This window comes from Penicillium lagena (genome assembly GCF_028827675.1).
Source record: "Penicillium lagena strain IBT 129212 chromosome Unknown utg000003l_segment0_segment0, whole genome shotgun sequence".
NCBI classification, from domain to species: Eukaryota; Fungi; Ascomycota; class Eurotiomycetes; order Eurotiales; family Aspergillaceae; genus Penicillium; species Penicillium lagena.
In genome coordinates this window covers 282640-303028 of record NW_026623224.1, presented here as the reverse complement: position 1 = coordinate 303028, position 20389 = coordinate 282640, and the positions used below count along the sequence as shown (strand labels likewise).

General features: G+C 47.2%; 6 protein-coding genes across 6 annotated transcripts; 4 read left to right on the top strand and 2 right to left on the bottom strand.

Moving 5' to 3' along the window:
• Positions 1 to 300: 300 nt before the first annotated feature.
• On the top strand, positions 301 to 1717 carry N7510_005258 (uncharacterized protein; the record flags this gene model as incomplete). The annotated part of the gene is made up of 2 exons (XM_056977184.1): positions 301 to 671; positions 727 to 1717. The coding sequence occupies 2 exons, from the start codon at positions 301 to 303 to the stop codon at positions 1715 to 1717; spliced, it is 1362 nt and encodes a 453-aa protein (XP_056833216.1).
• A 915-nt stretch (positions 1718 to 2632) lies between these two features.
• On the top strand, positions 2633 to 3073 carry N7510_005257 (uncharacterized protein; the record flags this gene model as incomplete). Its single annotated transcript, XM_056977183.1, has 2 exons — positions 2633 to 2914; positions 2972 to 3073. The coding sequence occupies 2 exons, from the start codon at positions 2633 to 2635 to the stop codon at positions 3071 to 3073; spliced, it is 384 nt and encodes a 127-aa protein (XP_056833215.1).
• Positions 3074 to 4060: 987 nt separating this feature from the next.
• On the bottom strand, positions 4061 to 5957 carry N7510_005256 (uncharacterized protein; the record flags this gene model as incomplete). Its single annotated transcript, XM_056977182.1, has 4 exons — positions 4061 to 4519; positions 4588 to 4937; positions 5024 to 5639; positions 5808 to 5957. The coding sequence occupies 4 exons, from the start codon at positions 5955 to 5957 to the stop codon at positions 4061 to 4063; spliced, it is 1575 nt and encodes a 524-aa protein (XP_056833214.1).
• A 1106-nt stretch (positions 5958 to 7063) lies between these two features.
• On the top strand, positions 7064 to 8541 carry N7510_005255 (uncharacterized protein; the record flags this gene model as incomplete). The annotated part of the gene is made up of 7 exons (XM_056977181.1): positions 7064 to 7243; positions 7329 to 7433; positions 7493 to 7720; positions 7789 to 7931; positions 7984 to 8051; positions 8116 to 8146; positions 8223 to 8541. The coding sequence occupies 7 exons, from the start codon at positions 7064 to 7066 to the stop codon at positions 8539 to 8541; spliced, it is 1074 nt and encodes a 357-aa protein (XP_056833213.1).
• A 2183-nt stretch (positions 8542 to 10724) lies between these two features.
• N7510_005254 (uncharacterized protein) lies at positions 10725 to 11410 on the top strand (the record flags this gene model as incomplete). Its single annotated transcript, XM_056977180.1, has 4 exons — positions 10725 to 10848; positions 10947 to 11072; positions 11129 to 11284; positions 11337 to 11410. The coding sequence occupies 4 exons, from the start codon at positions 10725 to 10727 to the stop codon at positions 11408 to 11410; spliced, it is 480 nt and encodes a 159-aa protein (XP_056833212.1).
• A 6059-nt stretch (positions 11411 to 17469) lies between these two features.
• On the bottom strand, positions 17470 to 19902 carry N7510_005253 (calcium/calmodulin-dependent protein kinase; the record flags this gene model as incomplete). The annotated part of the gene is made up of 6 exons (XM_056977179.1): positions 17470 to 17633; positions 17867 to 18016; positions 18532 to 18588; positions 18634 to 19361; positions 19425 to 19669; positions 19750 to 19902. 6 exons carry the CDS (start codon positions 19900 to 19902, stop codon positions 17470 to 17472), a joined length of 1497 nt encoding a protein of 498 aa, XP_056833211.1.
• Positions 19903 to 20389: the final 487 nt, after the last annotated feature.

The window sequence follows — 20389 nt, the reverse complement described above, 5'->3', positions numbered from 1 at the left end:
ATCCTCCCGTTACGGCTAGCTGCGAAGCCGGGGATCTTTCAGCACGAGAAAAATGGTGTGAAAATATTGCCATTGTTATCCTTGAGGAAAGCCGCATAATCGTGGCCCTTTTTACCTGGCGCTTCTGTTGCTGTTCGTGTCCGTATATAGCCATGTGGAGCTACACGGGTTGCCATCTAAGGCCTGTTGTTCACATTGTTCTAGGAGGTTTGTGGCTTGCGCTAGTGATGACAAATTGCCCTCCCACAGGTTTTCGAACTAGCCTATACAAATTCAATCTTTCGCCTACCCCTCTCTAAAATGCCGGCGACTGAATTTGACCCCCACTTAGCAGCCCAGCTTCACAACCAGATCTTTGAACGCGCGTGGGTTGGGGCCGGACGAGATGTCTCTTCGCTTCCGTCCAAGAGCTGGTGGGGAGAGTCGTCCCCAGTGCCCTTCGACCTCGCATCTCGCCTGAACCCGAAATTGATCCAGTTTCTACGGTCGGCAAAAGCTATTATATTCGACCCTTCCTCGGATTTTCATCTTTTCTATTATCTGATAGCACTCCATGGGAAAGACGACATTCTAGATGTACAAGACTCTCCCCTCCGAAGGTGGGGGGACGATCGCTTAGTGTGGTTATACCCCTCGACGCGGACCGAGAGTGATGAAGAAATCGGTATACTGTACTGTTAGGATACACTAAAACTTGGTACAGAATAACACTGACAAGTCGAATAGATTCGATCAAGAAACCGAGCTAGCTTCCTTTGTCCCAGACTGGGGAGATCTGATCTGGTTTGATCTAGAACGGTGGCCATGGCGGCCGTTACAATGCATTCTGCAAGCCTATCTGGACATGATCGACGAAGGCAAACTCACAACATATTCCGACCGCGGAAAGAGATATTCAGACCAATTGATCAGAGTATTCCCTTGGGAGTTCCATCAATATACTCCGGTAGATGTTGAGAGGGCTGTTAGTGCCTTTACGCGCCTTCTTGATGCCATCGAGGCTCGTCTTCCTTCAAGTTCGATACATCATGGGCTCGAGCAGCAAAGCCTTGGACAGATTCCTCTTCCTTACCCGGAATCCGTTCTCAGAGCTTCATCGATAGAAGTAGATTCTTTTACCGGACAATTTCTCTCGGGTCTTCCCGTCCGTCAACTCGATTTTCGCTATATTGCTCCCGGCATCAGAGTCCAAAGTTCCGATGAATTCATTAATCAGCCATTCGCGGAACGCTCTACTGACGATGAGCCGTCGTTTCCCCTACTCTTATTTCGAGGAGAGCAGGAGAATAAATCGCCCTGGGTTCGGCCTTGGTTTCCTGGCGGAAATACTGAGGATATTCCAGCTGGTTTATATGTTGAACCCGTCGAGGATTGTTGTAGCTGGAAATCTAGCAACGACAGTCGACTCCTACTACCGTATGAGATCGGCCACAGCGGGTTTGCTCGAAGTAGTAATGGTCTTCCATTTATCAAACAGGCTAGGGGTGGAAGTACTGAGTCTGATCAACTCTATCGGTCGGATTCGTTTAGTGGGTATAGTGGTTATCTACCTTGGGATTCACGTAGCTCATATTTGCACAAAGTGTTAGAAAATTGGGTTGATCGAGTGGAAACAGGTGATTGGCTGGTTGGCGAAGACGGCGTTGTCGGTGGTATTGAGAAGTTCAAAGAGGCTGATACTAAGGAACATTGGCAAGAATATGTTATTCCTTGGTGAGCACTCCTAGTGCTATTATCTTCAACAATACACAATTTTAATCAATCGCAGATTTACCAGGGCAACGCTCTCAATTCACTGGTCAGACCCAAGGGACTCCCATCTGCATGTAATGGTATAATCTAATGCGCGAACACAAGGTGTTTCCAAGTCTTCCATCCGGGCTAGTCAACCATCTCCAGTTCAGGTTGATGCAAAGAACACTCTCCTCACACATTCCCTGGGTTCCCTCTAGGGTTGCTCTTATACCAACTTTCAAATCCATTCCAACATCAAATAATGTTCTTTACGAACATCATTCAATGACTTACTGGCTTACCAATAATGCTGTTTCCGGTGACCGTGGCCGTGTAAATGACTACGGGCATACGAGCAACGACGAGTGTTTTTGGCCTGTGCTTGGGTATCAATCTCAACATGAGCAAATGAAGACTGCCAAGAAATGAGTGCTTTGCCCTCAAACATCCATGCCATCATCACCAACCATACTGACCCACTTCCTCATGCAGTCAGTTCAAAAGATCACAGCTAATGTCTAATTTTCTAACATCGTTGGAATGTGTGACGGTGTGTGTCACCCTGCCTAGGGAGAGTAACTTACTACTTAGGGACATGAGGGCTAATTGAGAGTCTGCGATAATAATCGGGTCCTGAGCGATGAATAACACTTTATGATCGCATTCACCCACCGCTGCCTTGATTCTGGATTCCTGCGTTCCACTTGGACGGAAATTTGACTACATTATCATCGCCTATCTTGAACCGCCTCACATAGCAGGCTTCGCCCCACAATGACCTCACTGACTCCAGCATGACATCACATCCTGGTGCAATGGAAATATAAAGGTGTATGATGTCTAAGACGGATACACCATCACACACCAATTCTCTCAATAAATCCTCTGCCTCTTCAATATGTCCCCCAACACCGGTGTCCACGGAGCTGGTCAGTCCAACGTCGGCCACGCCCCTATCTACGAAGCTGGCGACCAGCGCAACGAACCCCAGTCCGTCATCAACGAGCGCGAGCGCTACAAGGAGGGCACCCAAGGCAGCCACAAGAACCTCGATTCCAAGGACCAGCGCTCTATTGCCAACAAGCTGGCCTCGCAGGAAGGCAAACCCAACCCTTCGCACCACCACAATGACGACTTGAACCGCGAGGCAGAGCTTAGCAAAAGCGATCCCACGAAGCCGGTGAGTACTTCCAACTAAGCCTGTGATAGTTGATCAGCAGCTCTGACATGGTATCAGGCTCAATTACATGGCAACAAGCCTTCCAAGGGCGCCCAGATCGATCGCGAATTGCAGATGGAAGATGAGCAGCGTCTGCGCGAGAAAGGTATCAAGAAATAGATGATAAAACTTCTTCTGTTTATACGGAATGCCGTCCTTGTTAGGCACTGTACGATATGGATATTGCTTGTTTGAGCCGCTTGTTTGAGCCGCACTTCGGGGGTTAGCGATGAGGGATCAAAAAAGCATTGAAAACATAATCGAAGTCGTTGAGTATAGATGAATCTATATGTGATTATGCATTATGTGTGACACACCGAAGCCCAGTCGATGTCTAATTAATGTGTATGGTAATATTAGTCGTCAAGGTTTATAGTACCTGTCTTAAAATAGATGTGTCAGCTGGAGAGACAGGTTCTTGTCGGCACGTAGTGCCAACCAGTCGTGGCAGATTGAGAGACCAGTAAAAAACCAGTCGTGGACGAAGCGTTTCGTGAGATTCACCTAACAACCAGGTCGTCTGGTTAGACGTGTGGTCTGTAGACACCTAGGCGGGATCCTAGACCGCATATGGAAGGCGAAGTTCAGATAAACTCCAACTCCAGAGAAGTGACACATCCGAGTGAGATCAGCGATATTTGGTGAACTTTGGGTCATTGCCATAAGGATCAGCGAACACATTGTTCCAGTATCCCTCAGCTCTCATGTAGAGGCCCGCCTTATGCTCCCATGTCCAGAAACCATGACCAGATTGCAGGTCACCCACTTAATTTCCTCCCAGTAGCCCACTACAATCCCCATAGGGGTAACGGGGAATTCTTAGCTTGTAGTTCTAGGGATCTTAGCCGCCCCTCGGCTGATTTCGCTCGAATTCTCGGTCCCCAATGTGTTTTCTAGAGGGTTTTATCCGCGCCATAGATAGAATTAGGGGGTTTAAATAGAGATGAGTGCGCATTAAATAAGTGTGTATACTTTTAAAAAGTTGAATCGAGTAAGGGCTTTCGTCGCATTTGCTTGCTCGTGTTATCCCCGTATGAGATACAACAGACATGGAAATCTTGAGCACCTATCGTGTCCAAGTCTGACATATATGTAGGCCCTAGCTGGTCAAGAATGGTTGCTCTTGTTCTCTGAATATGGTAGATACTTTGTCGGCCCAATATACTTCTTCCTCGCCCGGAAAACCCAGTCTATAACGAGCAATACGCAGACGCCGAGGAAGACAGGCCCAGACCAATTCATATTTGCGGCAGTGACGGGGATCTGCGTCGGAAACGGCACAAAAATGCAGACGAAGGTGCCAAAGACGAGAGAGTAAATGTTAATTATCATGCCGTAGCGACCTAGAGACCAAGGCCCGAATCGGATCGGCTCGCGGTCAATGTCCAAGCGACGGATGATCATCATGACAATTGGAATAAGATATGACACGTAAAGGGAGCTGGTGGAAAGAGCGAGGATGGCACTGAGGGCCGTCTCCGAGGCGGCGTTGATGACGGAAAGAATTATAACCGCCGTGCAGACAAGTTCAATCGCTCGTTTCGGTACGCGGTGCTGGCGGTCGACCTGATGTACTGTCAGCAATGTACTTGAGCAGAGTAAATTCGTTACAATGTAAAACGGAGAGAACCAACATGGGCAAAAAAGGCTGAGAATGGCAGTCCCCCATCACGAGCAAAGGCCCAGGTGAGTCGTGAGACGGATGCAACCACGCCAAGGTTAGATACCATGCCAATGAGAGTGATTGCCGTCTGCATGGCGGTGGTCGCTCCAACGGATCTAGTAGCCTGCTTGAAGATTCCGATTATGGGGAAGATGTAGGGAGGTTGTAAGGCTTCGTTGACGTTGCCGATGCAGAAGAGAATTATGAGGAGGAAGACAAAAGCCATAAAGCCATTTATAGCAATGGTTTGGACCAAGATACGTGGAATGACCACAGCAGGGTTTTTCACTTCCTCACTCATATGGATGGCACCGTCAAAACCTAGCAGAGTGCAGCGATATGCCAGTCAGCCTTTCGAGGTTATGCAATGAGGGGATGAGTTTGATTGCTTTGTAGAGCTCACTTACCAATAAAACAGTAGGTGACAGTCAACATTCCTAGACACCAAGCAACGCCAGGTGACTGCCATCCTTGTTCCGTCGTCAGCAACTCCGTGAAGACAAATTCAGAGGTGCTGCGCCGAGCAAGGAGGAGAAGCGGGACGACGATAGCGATGAAGAATGTGACGTGCATGATACCCCCAAGCATCTGTAGAGCCGGCATGATCTTGATTCCGTAGATATTGACGAAGCCGGAGAAGAGAATGATTGCCCACATCATGAGCGTCCCATGCCACTGTTGAGGCACATAGCTCGAATTGTTCAGCATTGCCATTCCCTGGATCTGCGTTGCTACCAGTTGGCAAATACTAGCCACTGCTGTTTGCCATCCAAAGACGGTTATCCACCCCTGCATCCAAGTACTGAATGCTCTGATCCGCGGGGGCGCCAGGAGGGCCGTCCAGTGATATTGTCCCCCTGCCAGTGGACACATGGACGCCAGCTCGGCCAGCGATAGCGCCATCGCCATAGTCCCGGTTATCGACAGTACCATGCCCCAGACAAGGCCAGCCGGCCCACCATTAACAAGTCCAGCCTCAAAAGAACTGGAGCGATAGTCAGCTTGCGAGTTGAGAACGACGAACTGAAACGTGGGTGCTCACTTAGCAATAGATTCCCATGAGGAGAGTAAAGTGAGGGATAGAGAGAGGATTGAGAGCGATCCAAAACTTCTCTGGAGTCGCACATCTTGTCAGTCGAAGTGTATCTTTCGCACTTCCAGTGTTGGACGTCAGCGGTGCAAGGTACGTACCTCCAGATGCTTCCTACTTGACCTGGATGTAGAAACGCCGCCATGGAAACTCCCATTAGAGCCCGTACGGCTGTGTGAGTGATGTTCAAAGATGTTTAATTTGGTAGAGGACTTGACGCCCAGATGTTCCATTTCAATTTCGCTCGACATGGCGTCGTTGAAGCTTCTCAGCCCGAGGCCGGTTAAATCGGTTCGTCACTTCCAAAGGCCACAGTTATTTGTCCTAGAAGACAGAATGCAGTCCAACGTAAGTATTTCCTCTCTTCAGGGCCATTCCATTTCAAGCGCCAGATGCATGTGAAAAAAAATTCAATCGCTTGAATCGGAGATAAAAGGGCTTCGCGGCGGCATCGTATCATACCACAGGCACGAGCTCTTGACTATTTGGGCGGTGGCTCAGTGAGATTGGGAAAGATGACTTGGTCGCTTTGATTCGCCTAGATTTCATTGGCGTTAAGACGCCACGCCTGATTAATGTTTAACCACAAACCATAATTTGATGCATATTACGTGTAAGTTTCCGTATTATCCGGATCCAGTCGCAGGGAAACCGTTCCACGTACTCTATTTATTCTAGTAGTTAATAAAGATATAAGTTAATAAAGATATACCTTGCCATTATAAGATTATCAATTGAATAGAAACTGATATGTTCGTGTTGGAAAACTAACTCACACTGTAATAATCTAGTTTACAGAGCTATCACGCGTGTTGCTCGAGGCGGAGTTAAACCGCGAGTTTTAGCTTTAGTCCAGAAAAGGTATTGGAGCCGGAGTCGGCAAAGACGAAGCGAAACTAATAAAAGCTAATTTGTGCTTTGTTTTGCTAGAACCATGGGCTTGAGGCAGGGTGGCGGGATTCGAGGGGCCTCTGCGCGACCCTCCGGCCGGAGTCCGGCGCAAATTCATCTAGAAGCGGGGTTGTGCGATATCGGGTCATGAAAGCATTCGATTTCTACCAATAAGCATCACCCTCAGCGCGAACCCAGGCCACATGGAAAGATTAAATGAAATAAAATAACATAAAAAAAACTCAAATGCGTGTTCCAGCCACACGCCGTCAAACGATGGGAATGGCCCAGAATTGCAATCTGGAGGGATTCAGGGGCACGGCGAAAGATGTCGCAAGTTGACTATTCTCGATAAGGATAAGAGCCATCATATACATGCGATCTACGATCTGCGATCTGCCATCCTTTTTCATTTCCTTACGGATTTCCGAGCCCCTCAGTGCAGGATTTATCCTCATATGGTGCCATGGCTGGCACGCTACCTCCTCTCTTCCAGATCACCGACAGCGATCATGGTGGATATGCTGCAGTTACACTGTATACACTACTGGCTCTGACAATCACCGTTGTTGTAGCCCGCCTGTTCGCGCGATGGTTCATCGGACGCGTTATCCATTCCGATGATATTTTACTAGCAGCGGCTACAGTATGTGTTGACCTCCCCTCTAATATCACGGCTTGCCCATTGTGCTAGATCTGGCTCGCTAATATAATACCTTCTTGCTCAATAGATATTAGGGATCCTGCAGAGCATATTCGTGCAGCTCGCCATATCTAATGGACTTGGTCGCAAGATATCCACCATTGAGAACCAACAACTTGTGCTGTATCTGAAGGTAAGCAATGAACGAAGTCGAACAAGATTCATTAACCCGCAGGCTAATCCAGATCACAGTATGAGTATGCAGCACAGATTCTGTTAATCGCAACGACAGCTTTGAGCAAGCTCTCGCTGGGGTTGCTGTTCAAGAATTTGATGACATCCCGCCGATATTCGCGAACAAACCAGGGTCTAATGGTGGTCATCATTGCATGGACCATAGCATCTATCCTGGCATTGGTTCTGCGATGCACTATTTCAGCACCGTGGAAGTGGAACGTGCCAGACCAATGTATCAATCAGGTGGGACCAGTTCCTTTCCTCTTTTCGCATTGACACGCTGATCCCGTGTCTCCTGGGGCTACTCGCAGATCGCGCTTTTCCAGGTCATCGCAGCGTTGAACATAATAACGGATATTGGGATCGTTGTGCTTCCATGCATGTTGCTCCGCACGGTGCAATTGTCCCGAGGGAAACGGTTCAGAATCATGGCACTTCTCGCCAGTAGAATTTTGTAAGACGGCACGATCTCACAATATCCAGTCACCAACATTAACCAATAATAGGGTTTGTGTGGCAACAGGAATTGAAGTTCATTATACTGTCGCCATGCTCAAGTCATCTGATATCCCATGTGAGTAGCCTCTCTGCTGGGTTTTACGACCGTTATTTGGTCCAATGTTAACGCGAAACTCCAGGGGAAAACACCAACTCCACAATCTGGGACCAGTAAGTATCCATCTGGGCATTGGCTCAGCTTTATATAAACAACGACAGATGGGCGACTGACAATATGCTCTCCTAGAGTTATGATGAATTTGAGTATCGTCACCACTGCTATCCCATCACTCGGGCGTCTCGTCATCGAACTCCAGCCCAGCGTCCACGCATTCACCATTCACGAGGATCCCGTCGATGGCCGGTCGGCAAGCGACAAACGCAATCTCTCATCTATGAGAAAATCTCTCAATCGAGATTTTCCAGTGGAATCTTTCGTTCCTAGCATGTCCGTACAAGTGACTAGCGGACGGCGAGAGTCATTCAAGGACGATACTGAAAGTACGGAGGGATTAGTGAACCAGCCGAATGTGATACAGCAGACAATACACTTTGAGGTTCACTAATTTGCACTTATAGTACTACCGCATGGAGGTAGGAGCAGTGGACTCGCCTATTTTAGGGGTTTGGGTCTTAACTATGGATGAGAAAAATAGGACTATGAGCCAATTTCCAATAGCTTTAAAATCCAGCTACCATTATAACTAGTCGCATAATAAGCATCAAAGTTTAATATGCAATAGAGCGACGATTTGTCCATACGCATTTTGAATCTACCCCATGGGGATGGGTAGGATGCACTACATCTTAGTAGTGGGGTTGTAAGAGAAATACTTTCAGAGTAGACACATATTCATTAGGTAAATAACGTCAGCCCCTAGGGTGCGATACTGAAAGTGTGGACTGCGGAAATTGCGTCGGTATAGAGAAAGCTAACATGACTAGTTTTTGATTGAGATCCTGAATGTTTGCACTGAATCTAGTGGAGGGAGCAGCAGTAGTACTAGTAATATTCGTCGTAGTGGTAGTGGCTGACCTTTGGCCTCGAACCACCACTGTCCGACAGTGGCATATGAAAATGGCATTTCCTAACTATGATGAGCTTGCCTCTGTTTTCTTGAACAACATGAATAATACTATGTCGGAGTCTGAATTTCTTGTATTCACTACTAGATAGTGTCATGCGACAATGATTGAAAACGAGGGTATTTAGGTCTAGCTATCATGTCCATATTTATAGTAGAGAAGCGGAAATACTCTACATAGTGAGATCTGGCCACGTCATGGCACAGTTCCCTGATGGGGAATTCCCAGATGAGTGAGGGGACAGATGCGGCAGCTGGATAAATTGCCTGGGGGCCATTCTTCTGACATACTATAAGTGGACATAAAACATATCCGATCATTTGGAGCGAGATGAAACTTCAGTTAGCAAATTTAGGGACCGCATTATCTTTTGTCAAAATCCGGACGTACGACGGTCCCACATGGAAGTGCAAATCACGAAGGTACAGGGGTATCAATCTCATTTTAAATTCAATCCAGGGATGTCCAGCAAATTTATGGGGCGAATTAGCCAATGAATGATTAATAAACAACAGGAAATATTGAGGAGGAATAAAATCCCTGTATGTGATCTGTTGGAATTCCGATTTTTGACAGCTATTAAAGTTATAGAATGGTTTAAATCAAGAAAGCATCATCAAATCCTCACTCGCCCCGCCTTAGTAATATGAAATATGGCCCATACACCTTCAATATTCAAAAATATAGATCGAACTACATAATTAATGCAAATCACGAGATATCCTTCGTTTCTCTTGTTTGCCTACCTAGCTGGGTTACCCAAACCCCAGTCGGGTACTAGTTCAGAGCCCAGACCTGAACCCGGAACAGCTTGGGCTGGGTTTCGGCCATGTTTCAGCTGGATTACGCGGAACTCCTGCCGAGATCTAACTGGATGATGGAAGGGAGCCAATAGCAAATAAAGTGCCCACGAGCTTGACTTCCAAGACCAGACTGGACCCGTAGGACGGGTTTCCGAGGCGATTTCGATTTTGGGTGGCTTATGATGAAACGTAGTCAGGCACTTACAAGGTATTCTGGAGAGAAAACACCACGCTCGTGTCGCCTGTATGTGCGTACCAGAGGATGACCGCATACGCATAAAACAGAGACCCGGGAGTTTGCCAAATTTTACTTCTGCGGGGTAATTCTGTTGGTAACGCGGTTTCTTACTTGATAGAAGTCTGAGATTTGAGTCTAAGGGAGTGACCCTTCAGAAAACAGGTAAATGCAACCACGACGGCAAAGGCGGCAAAGAGAGAAAGAGCACTACATTGATGGTGCTTCAAATACTACTCAGAGGCTTACGAGCGGTCGAAAATTTTGCGCGAATCACATTGCCATCCATAACTGAGTTTGTTGAGCAAGATCGGCGCTTAACACTAATGTATGTACCAAATACTCCAACTGTAATCTTAGCACATCCAACCAATTCCATGATACTTGATTTACTATTCAACGTAGCATTGCATGGTAGGCATCATTGCGGGGTAGAGTCGGCAAAAGCTTGCCGTGATGGTAGGCCAATCGCATGTGACTTTCCTTTTTAAAAAGCAGCCTTTATGACATGGCAATCTTCATATAAAGTACGGAGACTGCTCGAGCCTGAAGCCTAGACTATTGAACCGTTGATCTCTGTACATAGATCTCTGTATATCACCTGGCCTATCTCTTGTCTTGCAAAATGAAGACCAGCATCACTCTGCTTCTTGGTGTGGCCTTCGCTGGTGTCGGCACGGCTTGCTCCACGCCGGGTAACTTTACAATCACATTTTACGGCTATCCAGATAATTCTCCTCCTGGCCCGGGTACGGCCCACAATTGCGGAGGCCGAAATTACGTTGCTGGGGGGTATGATGCTTCTTCAATGACGGCTCGCTCATTTGACTCATGATACATGTGATAGGCTCCGGCACCTACGATGACCCCGTCACAATCGCGACTGCGCCCGGCGAGCTCAACGTTTGCGAGATTGTATATCTTCCTCTTCTCACTAAATACGGTCGTTATGAGGACGACTGTGCCCAGTGCAGTGAGTATACGGTTCTCCAAATGCCCCAGCCAGCTCTTTTGCTGACCGGCCCAAAGCCACCGACTACAACAACGGGCAACCTCACATTGACATCTGGACCGGATCTGCCACCACCAATGGCGGCCAGAACCAGATTAATTGCGAAGATGATCTCACCTTGGGCGGCCGCTACACTATCGTGCGCGATCCGCCGACCAATTACGGCGTCAACAGTAAGTTCTTGAGCGTCAGTTGACACTCTGAATTTGCGCTAATATATCCTAGCTTCACCTCTCTTTGTGCCCCCTAATACCTGCAACACGCAGAATGTCTACCCTAACAACCCGGCTCATTGCTAGACTATCATTAACTTCGACTACAGGTGGAAACAGAAACATAGCCTGAATAAGCATACAATGGAAATTTTTAGCACTGTATGCTCCTATGCAAGAAGATCGGAGATCGAAATTTTTTGATTGTCATTCAATGTCAGTCCATTAAACTTTGCATGTAAACGTGTTAGGGGCCGTCTGGCTTATAGCCCAGCCCGCCCCTTGATACCGAATGTGCACCACATTTGATATAAGCGGCATTATGGTGACATAGTCCTTCAAGGGAGGTCACTGACTATTCTTGGGTGTATATACTCGATTCTCTCGTACTTGGCCGTCTGGTGGCCCTTTATCGATTGGTCAAAATTTTTCACGAGATTGGAGAGGGATGATGGAAAAGATGGTGATAATTTTGTTTACGTGTTGTATGCAACGAGAAAAACATTGCCCCGTTTGCAGCCGAATGGTCTTCAACTACAGGTATATAAACGGTGATTTGCATCAAGGTGTATGCCATGGCACCAAAATACTGAGACTTTCTTTCGCTCCTCCAGCCGGTAAACCACTTCATCATCGTGAGTTTTGGGCCGAGCGAAAGTCGCCTAGCGTCCAGAGAAAGCTTCTGATTATCAACGGTAGCTAAAGTGGCAGCGTAAGTAAGTCTCAAGCAACTATGCTGTCTCCGAGGGGCGGCTGCAAATCACTACTTGTGTGATTAGCTCGTTCTGGCGTCGCAGTATATATGCACATGATGGCCGGTCGACTCAGGGGAGGTCGTCGGACGTCACAGCAGAGACCTGGAGAGAGATCATGGAAAGGAAACGAACGGGTAGTGAGGTTGTATTGATCATGATCTCCCAGAAGGGAAATCCTATCCATCTACGGCGGTGGGCGCTGACACCTCAGGCACCCACCCATCAGCACAGCTCACTGTCATCAGCTCGAAAAATTCGAAACTCTCTTTTCTAATGAATAAATGATTACCACTACCAAGCCAGCAATTTTCTCGGGAAATTGTAAGTGGGTGGAGCTATCATTGCGACAATTTTGATCCCAGGGTGCGCATACAACTTGTCGATTCAATAAAACAGACACTATTGCAATCGCTCCAGCCTAGGCTTGCCCCATATCAGAAGAAAATGGTTGAATCCGTGCCAAGACTACAATTTCACCGTTTTCAAAGCGTCTTCTTCATCAGCAAGGACCCCACCGCCGCCCACAATATTGACATGGATGCGCATGAGCGGTCGTGTGGCCTTTGAGGCCTGCCGACATTTCACACGCTTCACAGTTCTACCATGCAGCAGGATCCGCATCGGCAAAGGTAGTGCCAGCAGAAATCTGATCAAACCAGATTTGGCGTGTGCCTTGGCTACCTTTCATGCCACCATCGTCGTGCCAGCCGTTGGCGTATATACCGACGTGGTAGTCAAATGGTCGAGAATCGTTGATCATCGTCGGCACGTTGAATACCTCGACGACCTTGTTACCGTCAAACCAAACTTTGTAAAAACCGGTATTGTCGGACTGCCAGCTGGCCTGGATGGTGACCCGATGCCATGCTCCTGGTGTCACGGTAGCGATATTGCTGAAAGTCCGAATCTGCTGCTCGCAGACCGTGCCGTACTTTAGACGAGTATAGAGTTGGTTACCAACAATCCAGATCATGCTGGATGGCATCCAGTCATCGCACCCAGTATCTGTGAAGTCGGCGATGAACTGGCCCAAGTTGTACGACTGGGCTGGGGAGAATTGCCAGTCATCCTGCAGGCGGAAAGCGAACCCATAAAAGCCTTGGTCACCGAGCTTGTAGATGGCAGACTTGGCTTTTTCCGAGTGGAAACGACCGGTCCAGTTGGGATCATAGATCTGGGTCATCTTGAGGGCGGTAGGGCCCTTGTAGACGACATTGGTGACCTCCTGGATGCTACCCTTGTCCTCAATTGTCTGCGCACTCCAGCCTGCAAGTGTGCCGGTGTTGCTGAAAGTCTGAGTAGCAGATGCTACAAGGCTACATGCCACTATGGTAGGAATGATCTTGAAAAACATAACTTTCTGCTACGTACAGCAGGTAGATGGAAGCTGAAGATGTAGTGATTATGTGCGGAGCTAAACAGCATCTCCAACCCTTTTTATATAGGTCACAGATAATTACAACAATTCTACAAATCCTACCAGAATCGGAGAGTGTGTGCTTCGAGCTAGGGCATTGGGCCTCGTCGTGCGCATGGGCCGGTGTTCGTTTTGCTCCGGCATACGAAAGTATATGTAAATTTATCTTGGAATCGTTTCAATAGCTGAGGGGTAGTAACTTACTGGCTCATACTCCTCTTTTCCAATGTACTTTACAAACCTTCTGGACTAATTCGTGGGGAGAGGTTGGCTTCTGCCTTTTCTGCATGATCCCCCGCCATCATTCCATGGGTTCTGACTAGTGGGAATCGGGCTGACCCACTTTCAAGTCTATGTAACCTGGACACCCCCTGAAGTGGAGAAGTAATAACACTTGATTTAGAGGAGCCGCCATCTGGTTGGCTCTCATCTACTAGTTACTCCAACTGAGAGTAGCATCAACGCCGGCCCTTTTGCCCTTGAAAGCTGCAGAATGATCCTCGGCATTTGCTATCGAAATCGGCATAGCCATACGAACAGACGCTCTCGTATCGCCCAAAGTAAGAGGCTCGGATTTGATTTTGCCACAAATAGGGTGTTGTAAAACGGAATCGGAAAGAAGTATATTTCTTGTTACCTTGAGGAACCCTCAGCTAGGCTTCTCTAAACTGATCGATCTACCAAGCACCTTTATATCCATCAATCAACGGTTGCAAACGATATGAAAATTCGGTAGTTCGATCAAAACTTGGTGGAATTAATACAATGGAAGTATTATATATTATGACATGTAATCAGGTAAAACGCCTTGGCTTGTCCATGCTTCCAAATTGGGAGCACTGCCGAGCTGAAGACCTGGTAGATTGCTACTGTGGGCCCTGCAGTCTGATTGTCCCCCGGCTTTGACTGGCCGCGGAGCCCTTCCCGGCACGGGCAATCGCCGCGTGCCGTGCTTGCCCCGACCAGACGGTCGTCCGAGGGCGGTCTGATTCTCTGGTAGAGGGAGGGTCGGATTTCCTTACAGAAGGGGGTCTTGCGAACCGATTGAGGGGAGTCGGATTTGACTTACAGAGTTTCGCAGCAGATTTTGGTGTTTCTCTCGCATCAAATACTAGCTTTGAATGAGACTGCGAGTATCCAAACCGCTCATTCATATGTGACAAGCGGCCACAATCAGACGGTAACCTCTTCCATGAAGACATGGACCTGGCAGGAGATCCATCCATGCAGGTTGCCATCTTCAGGGGGCTTGCAAACCAGAATTTTCCACCCGAGCTTTTTTGCAGTTCAGATGACTGCGAAAACCCTGATTTTATTTCCTTAGGCATCTGCAGTCAGTATGAAGACATTACCAGCCAAACCAAACAGAGTTGCAAGCCGATTTCAAAAAAATTAACTCTAGCGCAAGGCGAAGGTCCGAGTTACAGGGATACTTATGACTCGATTCCTATTGATTGTACCCACACTACATCCAGAGGCTTCGGTTTTGCTCCAGGTATACACGATACAGACTATCAATATGACAACGCCCACGCCATAGGCTGGTCTGTGGTCCGTCAGCCATGGTCATCTTATTCGACATCCCCAAGTGATTCTGATAATTACAATCTAGGACCCATTGTCTCTTTTGTCTCGGCAAAGTACTCCCAACGAGTATATTACGTCCCAGAGAACGTGCCATCGGCTAAGTAAAAACCCAGTATCACAAAGTGCTGGGAAAATTTTTGTGAGAAGCACTATACGCAGAATTATGTTTCGACCAACCATCGTGTTTTGCAACCCTCCAGCAGTCGAAACATGTATGTCGAGGGCGAAGATTATGAGCCCGGTAAGTCACTTTATCCAATAATCCCTTTCGGCGATGATCAAGGCGGAATAAGCATGAACTCAAGCTACGGCATTCACATGGACAGCTGGTATACTTTGAGGCCTCTGATGTACTCGTTGTTCAACACCACCTACTTCCCAAATGACTACAAGTCAAAAATTGGCCTACGGCTAGTATGGGTCGGCTTTTGTTTTGTTTACTAGCAGGAATCTCAGCGAGTCTATGATGGAATGGCCACTAGCATGACAGACAACATTCGCGCTAGTCATGGATCGTTTCGTGCGCCAGTTCAGGCCTTCAGAACCCATACCTATATTTCCGTCCGATGGCCTCGGATTATTTTTCCGACCGTACTCGCTGTCCTATCTATCGTGCTGTCTGCGATCACGGCGATTGCAAGTACGAGATCCCATATCATGCTGTGGAAATCATCCGTGCTACCATTACTCGTCCCCCGGCTTGAGGCTCGTCGTGAGCGTGACCTCCAGTACTTGAGAACAGTGGATGAAATACGGCGCCTGTCTAAGAACATCAAAATCTCTTTAGATAATCGCGGCACCCTTGGATTTGTTGAGCATTAGAATTGCGAAACTTGCAACAGAAATCGCAAAACAATTAGAGCCCTAAACGATGTATCTCTACCTCTGATCAGTACTAAAGCTCTTTTAAAGGTACTGTATCTCAAATTGAATCGTCTAGAATACGTTAGAAAAGCGGTTGAGTGTAATGCAGAAGAGCCACTCTGGGCGGAAGAAATCAGTACGTTGAGTGACTACACAATGGCCATTGAGGTAATATTGGGCATTTTAACAAATTCACTGCTTGATATCCACAGTCCTATGCATCTAATCATATCCGGATAACTGGTGACTTCTTCAAGGAAAAACTCCGAGCCCGTTGAAATCGCACATAGGAAAAGGAGTCCTGTGATGCTTGCATATAATGTTTGCATTGATCCCTGTCCCTACTCTTTATATCGAACAGGAAACAAGCAAATTACTAATGATGAGAGAGCCAGACCCAGGCAATGGACGACCTTAATCTACCTCTGTTGGCTATATGATTCCCGGGTTATCTACTGTCAAATTGGTGAAACTGATTCGGGGCGGACCTGTGAGCTTCAGGTATAAACAGACACTGGATCAGAGCTTTCCTTTCATGTTAAAACATCCCTTGGGCATCTCCGCAGATACACAAGTAGAGAAGTACTGAGTTCCGGTCTCGGGCGCGGCGGCGCAAGAACAGATCATTTATGCCATATTAATGATGTCAAGAGGGTGACTACTATCTGGGAGGCTTGAATGATTTCATTTAGGCCATTCTAAGTGCTCTACACATGCTCTCCGGACTTCACAAACACCAGATAGGAATTTCGAGCAGTACAAAAGAAAACGCATTTGGCCCGCGGCAAGGTGGTGCAGCCACGTCAGGTCACAATGGCGAGGGTCCAACTTCGATAGGGCGGGTATATACTTTCCCGAGATCTAATTAAATCTGGCTTTTTTCTAAGTATCATTTAACAGTAAATATACCATAACTGATTTAACCTGTTCTAGCATCCTAATCAAACGATTTTCAGCAAAGCAGAAGTTTACTCCCCGGCCTAGTATCAGTTACCAGTTATCGTATTATGCAATTGCTGGTAGGTTTTTTGGTCTCTATATTTACCTTGGACAGTTTGGATAGTTTCGGCAGCTGCGGCTCGAAGACCCAGTTATTTCTCTTCCCGTATCATATTCTCCATTGTGTGACCGGATGTTAGATCAAGAAAGAAAATCAATAAAGAATTCAATTTGAGTACGTAGCCGACGGGAGATCCAAGATGAGAAAATGAAGAAGAGACAGAGGAAGAGTCTCTACTTATCTACAACAGTCTATGTCCTGTGTCACCTGTCAAACGCAGTCTTCAAACGCAGTCTTCAATCGCAGTGATGCCAAACGCGGTCCCGTCAAGCGCAGACCCGTCGAGCGCGGTCCCGTCATGCGCAGTCCCGTTGAGATCCCATCAAGTGTGGTCACAGACTAGCCTATTATGAAATAAAGGCCTTCTAGTCTTTGAGATAAGAGGGGAAATGTCCTAGCACACGCGTATCTCCTAATTGTACATTGACGCGAAGAGAGTGCTGAAAAGGAACATTTTCTAATACTAGCACGCAGCTATGAGCGCATCACGGAGGAGCAGCAGGATACGCTTCTTGGGGCTGATACCCGTCGACATATCCTCTTCCGCAATCAACCCATCGGCATAGATAGTTTCCTTGGCAAAGATGGAAGACTCGGATATACACATGACAGCGATGGCCAGGACGGCTGTGAAACCAGCGCTCGTGAAGAATTATTTTATAACTCGTCTTAGGCACCCCAACGATCTTGACCATCGCTGCTGACATATCTCATCGCATAACCGTTTTGTAGGATTCCGGAGAAAAGGTCCCGGGCTTCGACGGGCATGTTTTCTAGGAATAGGGCGGCCGCTATGCCCTAGATTCCACCCATGCAACACCCGAAAATCGTCTGGACTCTGACAAACGCGCTAAACGAACCCGCGTATGCCGTGCCCACCTGCAACACGGCCAGAATCCACAGATTTATTGATATTATCCACTTTCGGCCGAACATGTCTGCCAGTATGCCGAAAGTAATAGCGCCAATAGGTCGAACGAGGAGCGTCAAGGTAATCGACGGCGTGATATCTGTCAAAGTAAGTTGTTTGATTAATCTACAAAGCGTTACATGACCTGACGGTCGCACCCTAACAAAACAATTGAACTGATTCGAATCCCTACAACCACCCTTTAAAAAGGGATTATAGACCCGGTATTGAGGAACTATATGAGCTAACCAGAGCTCTGAATAGTCTCTAATTTTGACTATCGTCATCTGCTAAAACGCCTATTGGTACATTGGTACGTTGGTTTAAAGTCTACTAGGGCGTTAGTCGGGGCGTACTATAAGATGATCCTATTGTGTTTACGGACCCACTTTTCCCTCCCATAGTTAAGACTAAAGCCCTCAAGCTATTGTAGTACGATGCTCCCACCCCCATGAGGAAGGGAATAATGCACGCAAGCCGGTGTCGTCTTTATTGAAAAAAAAAGTGACAAACAGATAATTACAATAGCCTTCGCAGATCGGGGGAGTTGCTAACTTCAGAAAATCGAGTGTTGGCCCCCACAGGATCGCATCCTCCTCTTTTCGAGCAACTTACTGTTCTTAATGTTAAGGCTGGAGAATGCAATAATTGCTCCGTTGAGCTGGATCCCGTCTGTAAATTCGTTTAGTGGATCCCTTTTATAGCGCTTTGACCCACGTGGTTGCTGCCACTGGTGTTCCCCTTGTTGCACGGAAAGAGCAACATTCAGAATATCTCGGACGTTGGGAGTCCCAGGATAAGCGTACCCGTTTTCGTTCTCAGTAAGTGCTTTGGAATGTTCTGCTGTCGGGTCATTCCTCAATAAAGTAGTGTGAGGTTTAGGGTTGTTGGTTTCGATGTTTATCGATAGACCATTGCCAATGGGCTTGATTTCTTCTGAATTTTCCCGCATCCAGGGATGAGCGAGGCACTCCTTGATAGTTAGCCTTTCTTCAGGAGTAACCGTCAGAAGGCGGGAAACGAGATCCTTCGCGCCGTCCGAAATGTGATCCCATTTTGGAGATGCAAACGTATATTCCCCTCGCATCACTTTACGCGTCATCGTTTTTATATCTTCGTCGTAGAAAGGAGGAAATCCGGTCAACATGGTAAAAAGAAGACATCCAAGAGCCCACATGTCGACGCCGGTAGTGTATTTTTGTTTCCTGCATAGCTCGGGTGCAGCGTAACCCACGGTACCGCAGGGAGTCATAGCGGAACCGCCACATATGACCTTGGATAACCCAAAGTCTGCGAGCTTGACCACACCAACATTAGCAGACCTAACCCCAGCGACCGAAACAGCTTCTTCGGTATCATCTTCATTCCCTGACCGCGCGGGGTTTGATTCTTCGCAGGGTGTTGAAGAGAGAGGGTAAAAGAGAATGTTCTCGGGTTTGATGTCCCTGTAGGTCCATGTAAGATTTATTGGCGATGATTGAAACCCCCTACACCAAGAGGCAGCTTACCTATGAACGACTCCCATAGTCTGATGAAGATACTCCACACCATTTGCAACTTGAGTTATGACATGCCGGCTCAATTTTTCGCTCAGAGAATCAAGCTTAATTATTTGGTCATATAGTTCCCCCCCAGGGCAAAGCTCCAAAATCATATAATGATATTGGCGCGATTCGAACGAGTCAATAAGTTGAACCACATTGTCATGATCAAGTTTACGCGTAATCTCAGCCTCCTCGTGTAATTTCTTCTTCTGCCACATTGTCAAAAAAAAAACTTCTTTACGCATTCGCTTCGTTCAGGAGAAAATAATATTTGTAGGAAGTTACTCACCTGGTTCTCGTGCATTTCATATTTTTTCGAGACCTTGATCGCGACTTCGCTGAACTCGGATTTTGTGTCGCTTGCGCGGTATACGCTGCTGAAAGCACCATCCCCTATCTTTTCAAGCAAGCGCCAACGATCAAGACCAGGGTACCTCGGCATATTTGAGGCACGCTGGGACGTTGACATAAACCCGACAGAAATCTGTGCATTGTCGCACTCGCGCGATTGTTTGGCTTCAGCTGTTCTACGCCTCTCCCGGATTCGTTCTATCACACTTCGATGTTCAGTGAAGCCGGACGTTGTATCAGCTGGCCTAGATTGAGAAGTAGTAGACATAACCCTTGATCTCTAGAAACACGCCCGCGTCAAATGATAGAAAAAATTTGATAGTACCGGGCGGTCGTTACCTAGCCTATAAAGTGGCCGCTGGCAAATGACGTAACTCTATGCCTTGATTCGGTGTGAATTGCAAACCTAGCTAGCTGCGTCATGATTAAAGATCTCAACATGTGCTTATTAACTGTACTACGCAGTGTCTACTTTGATTGCGAAGTCTTTAAATACATCCCGTCTCTACAGGATTGATCAATTGTTCCGAGTACCTTATTTGACCAGATGGAACGATGGCCTGTTTCTATTGGGCCTC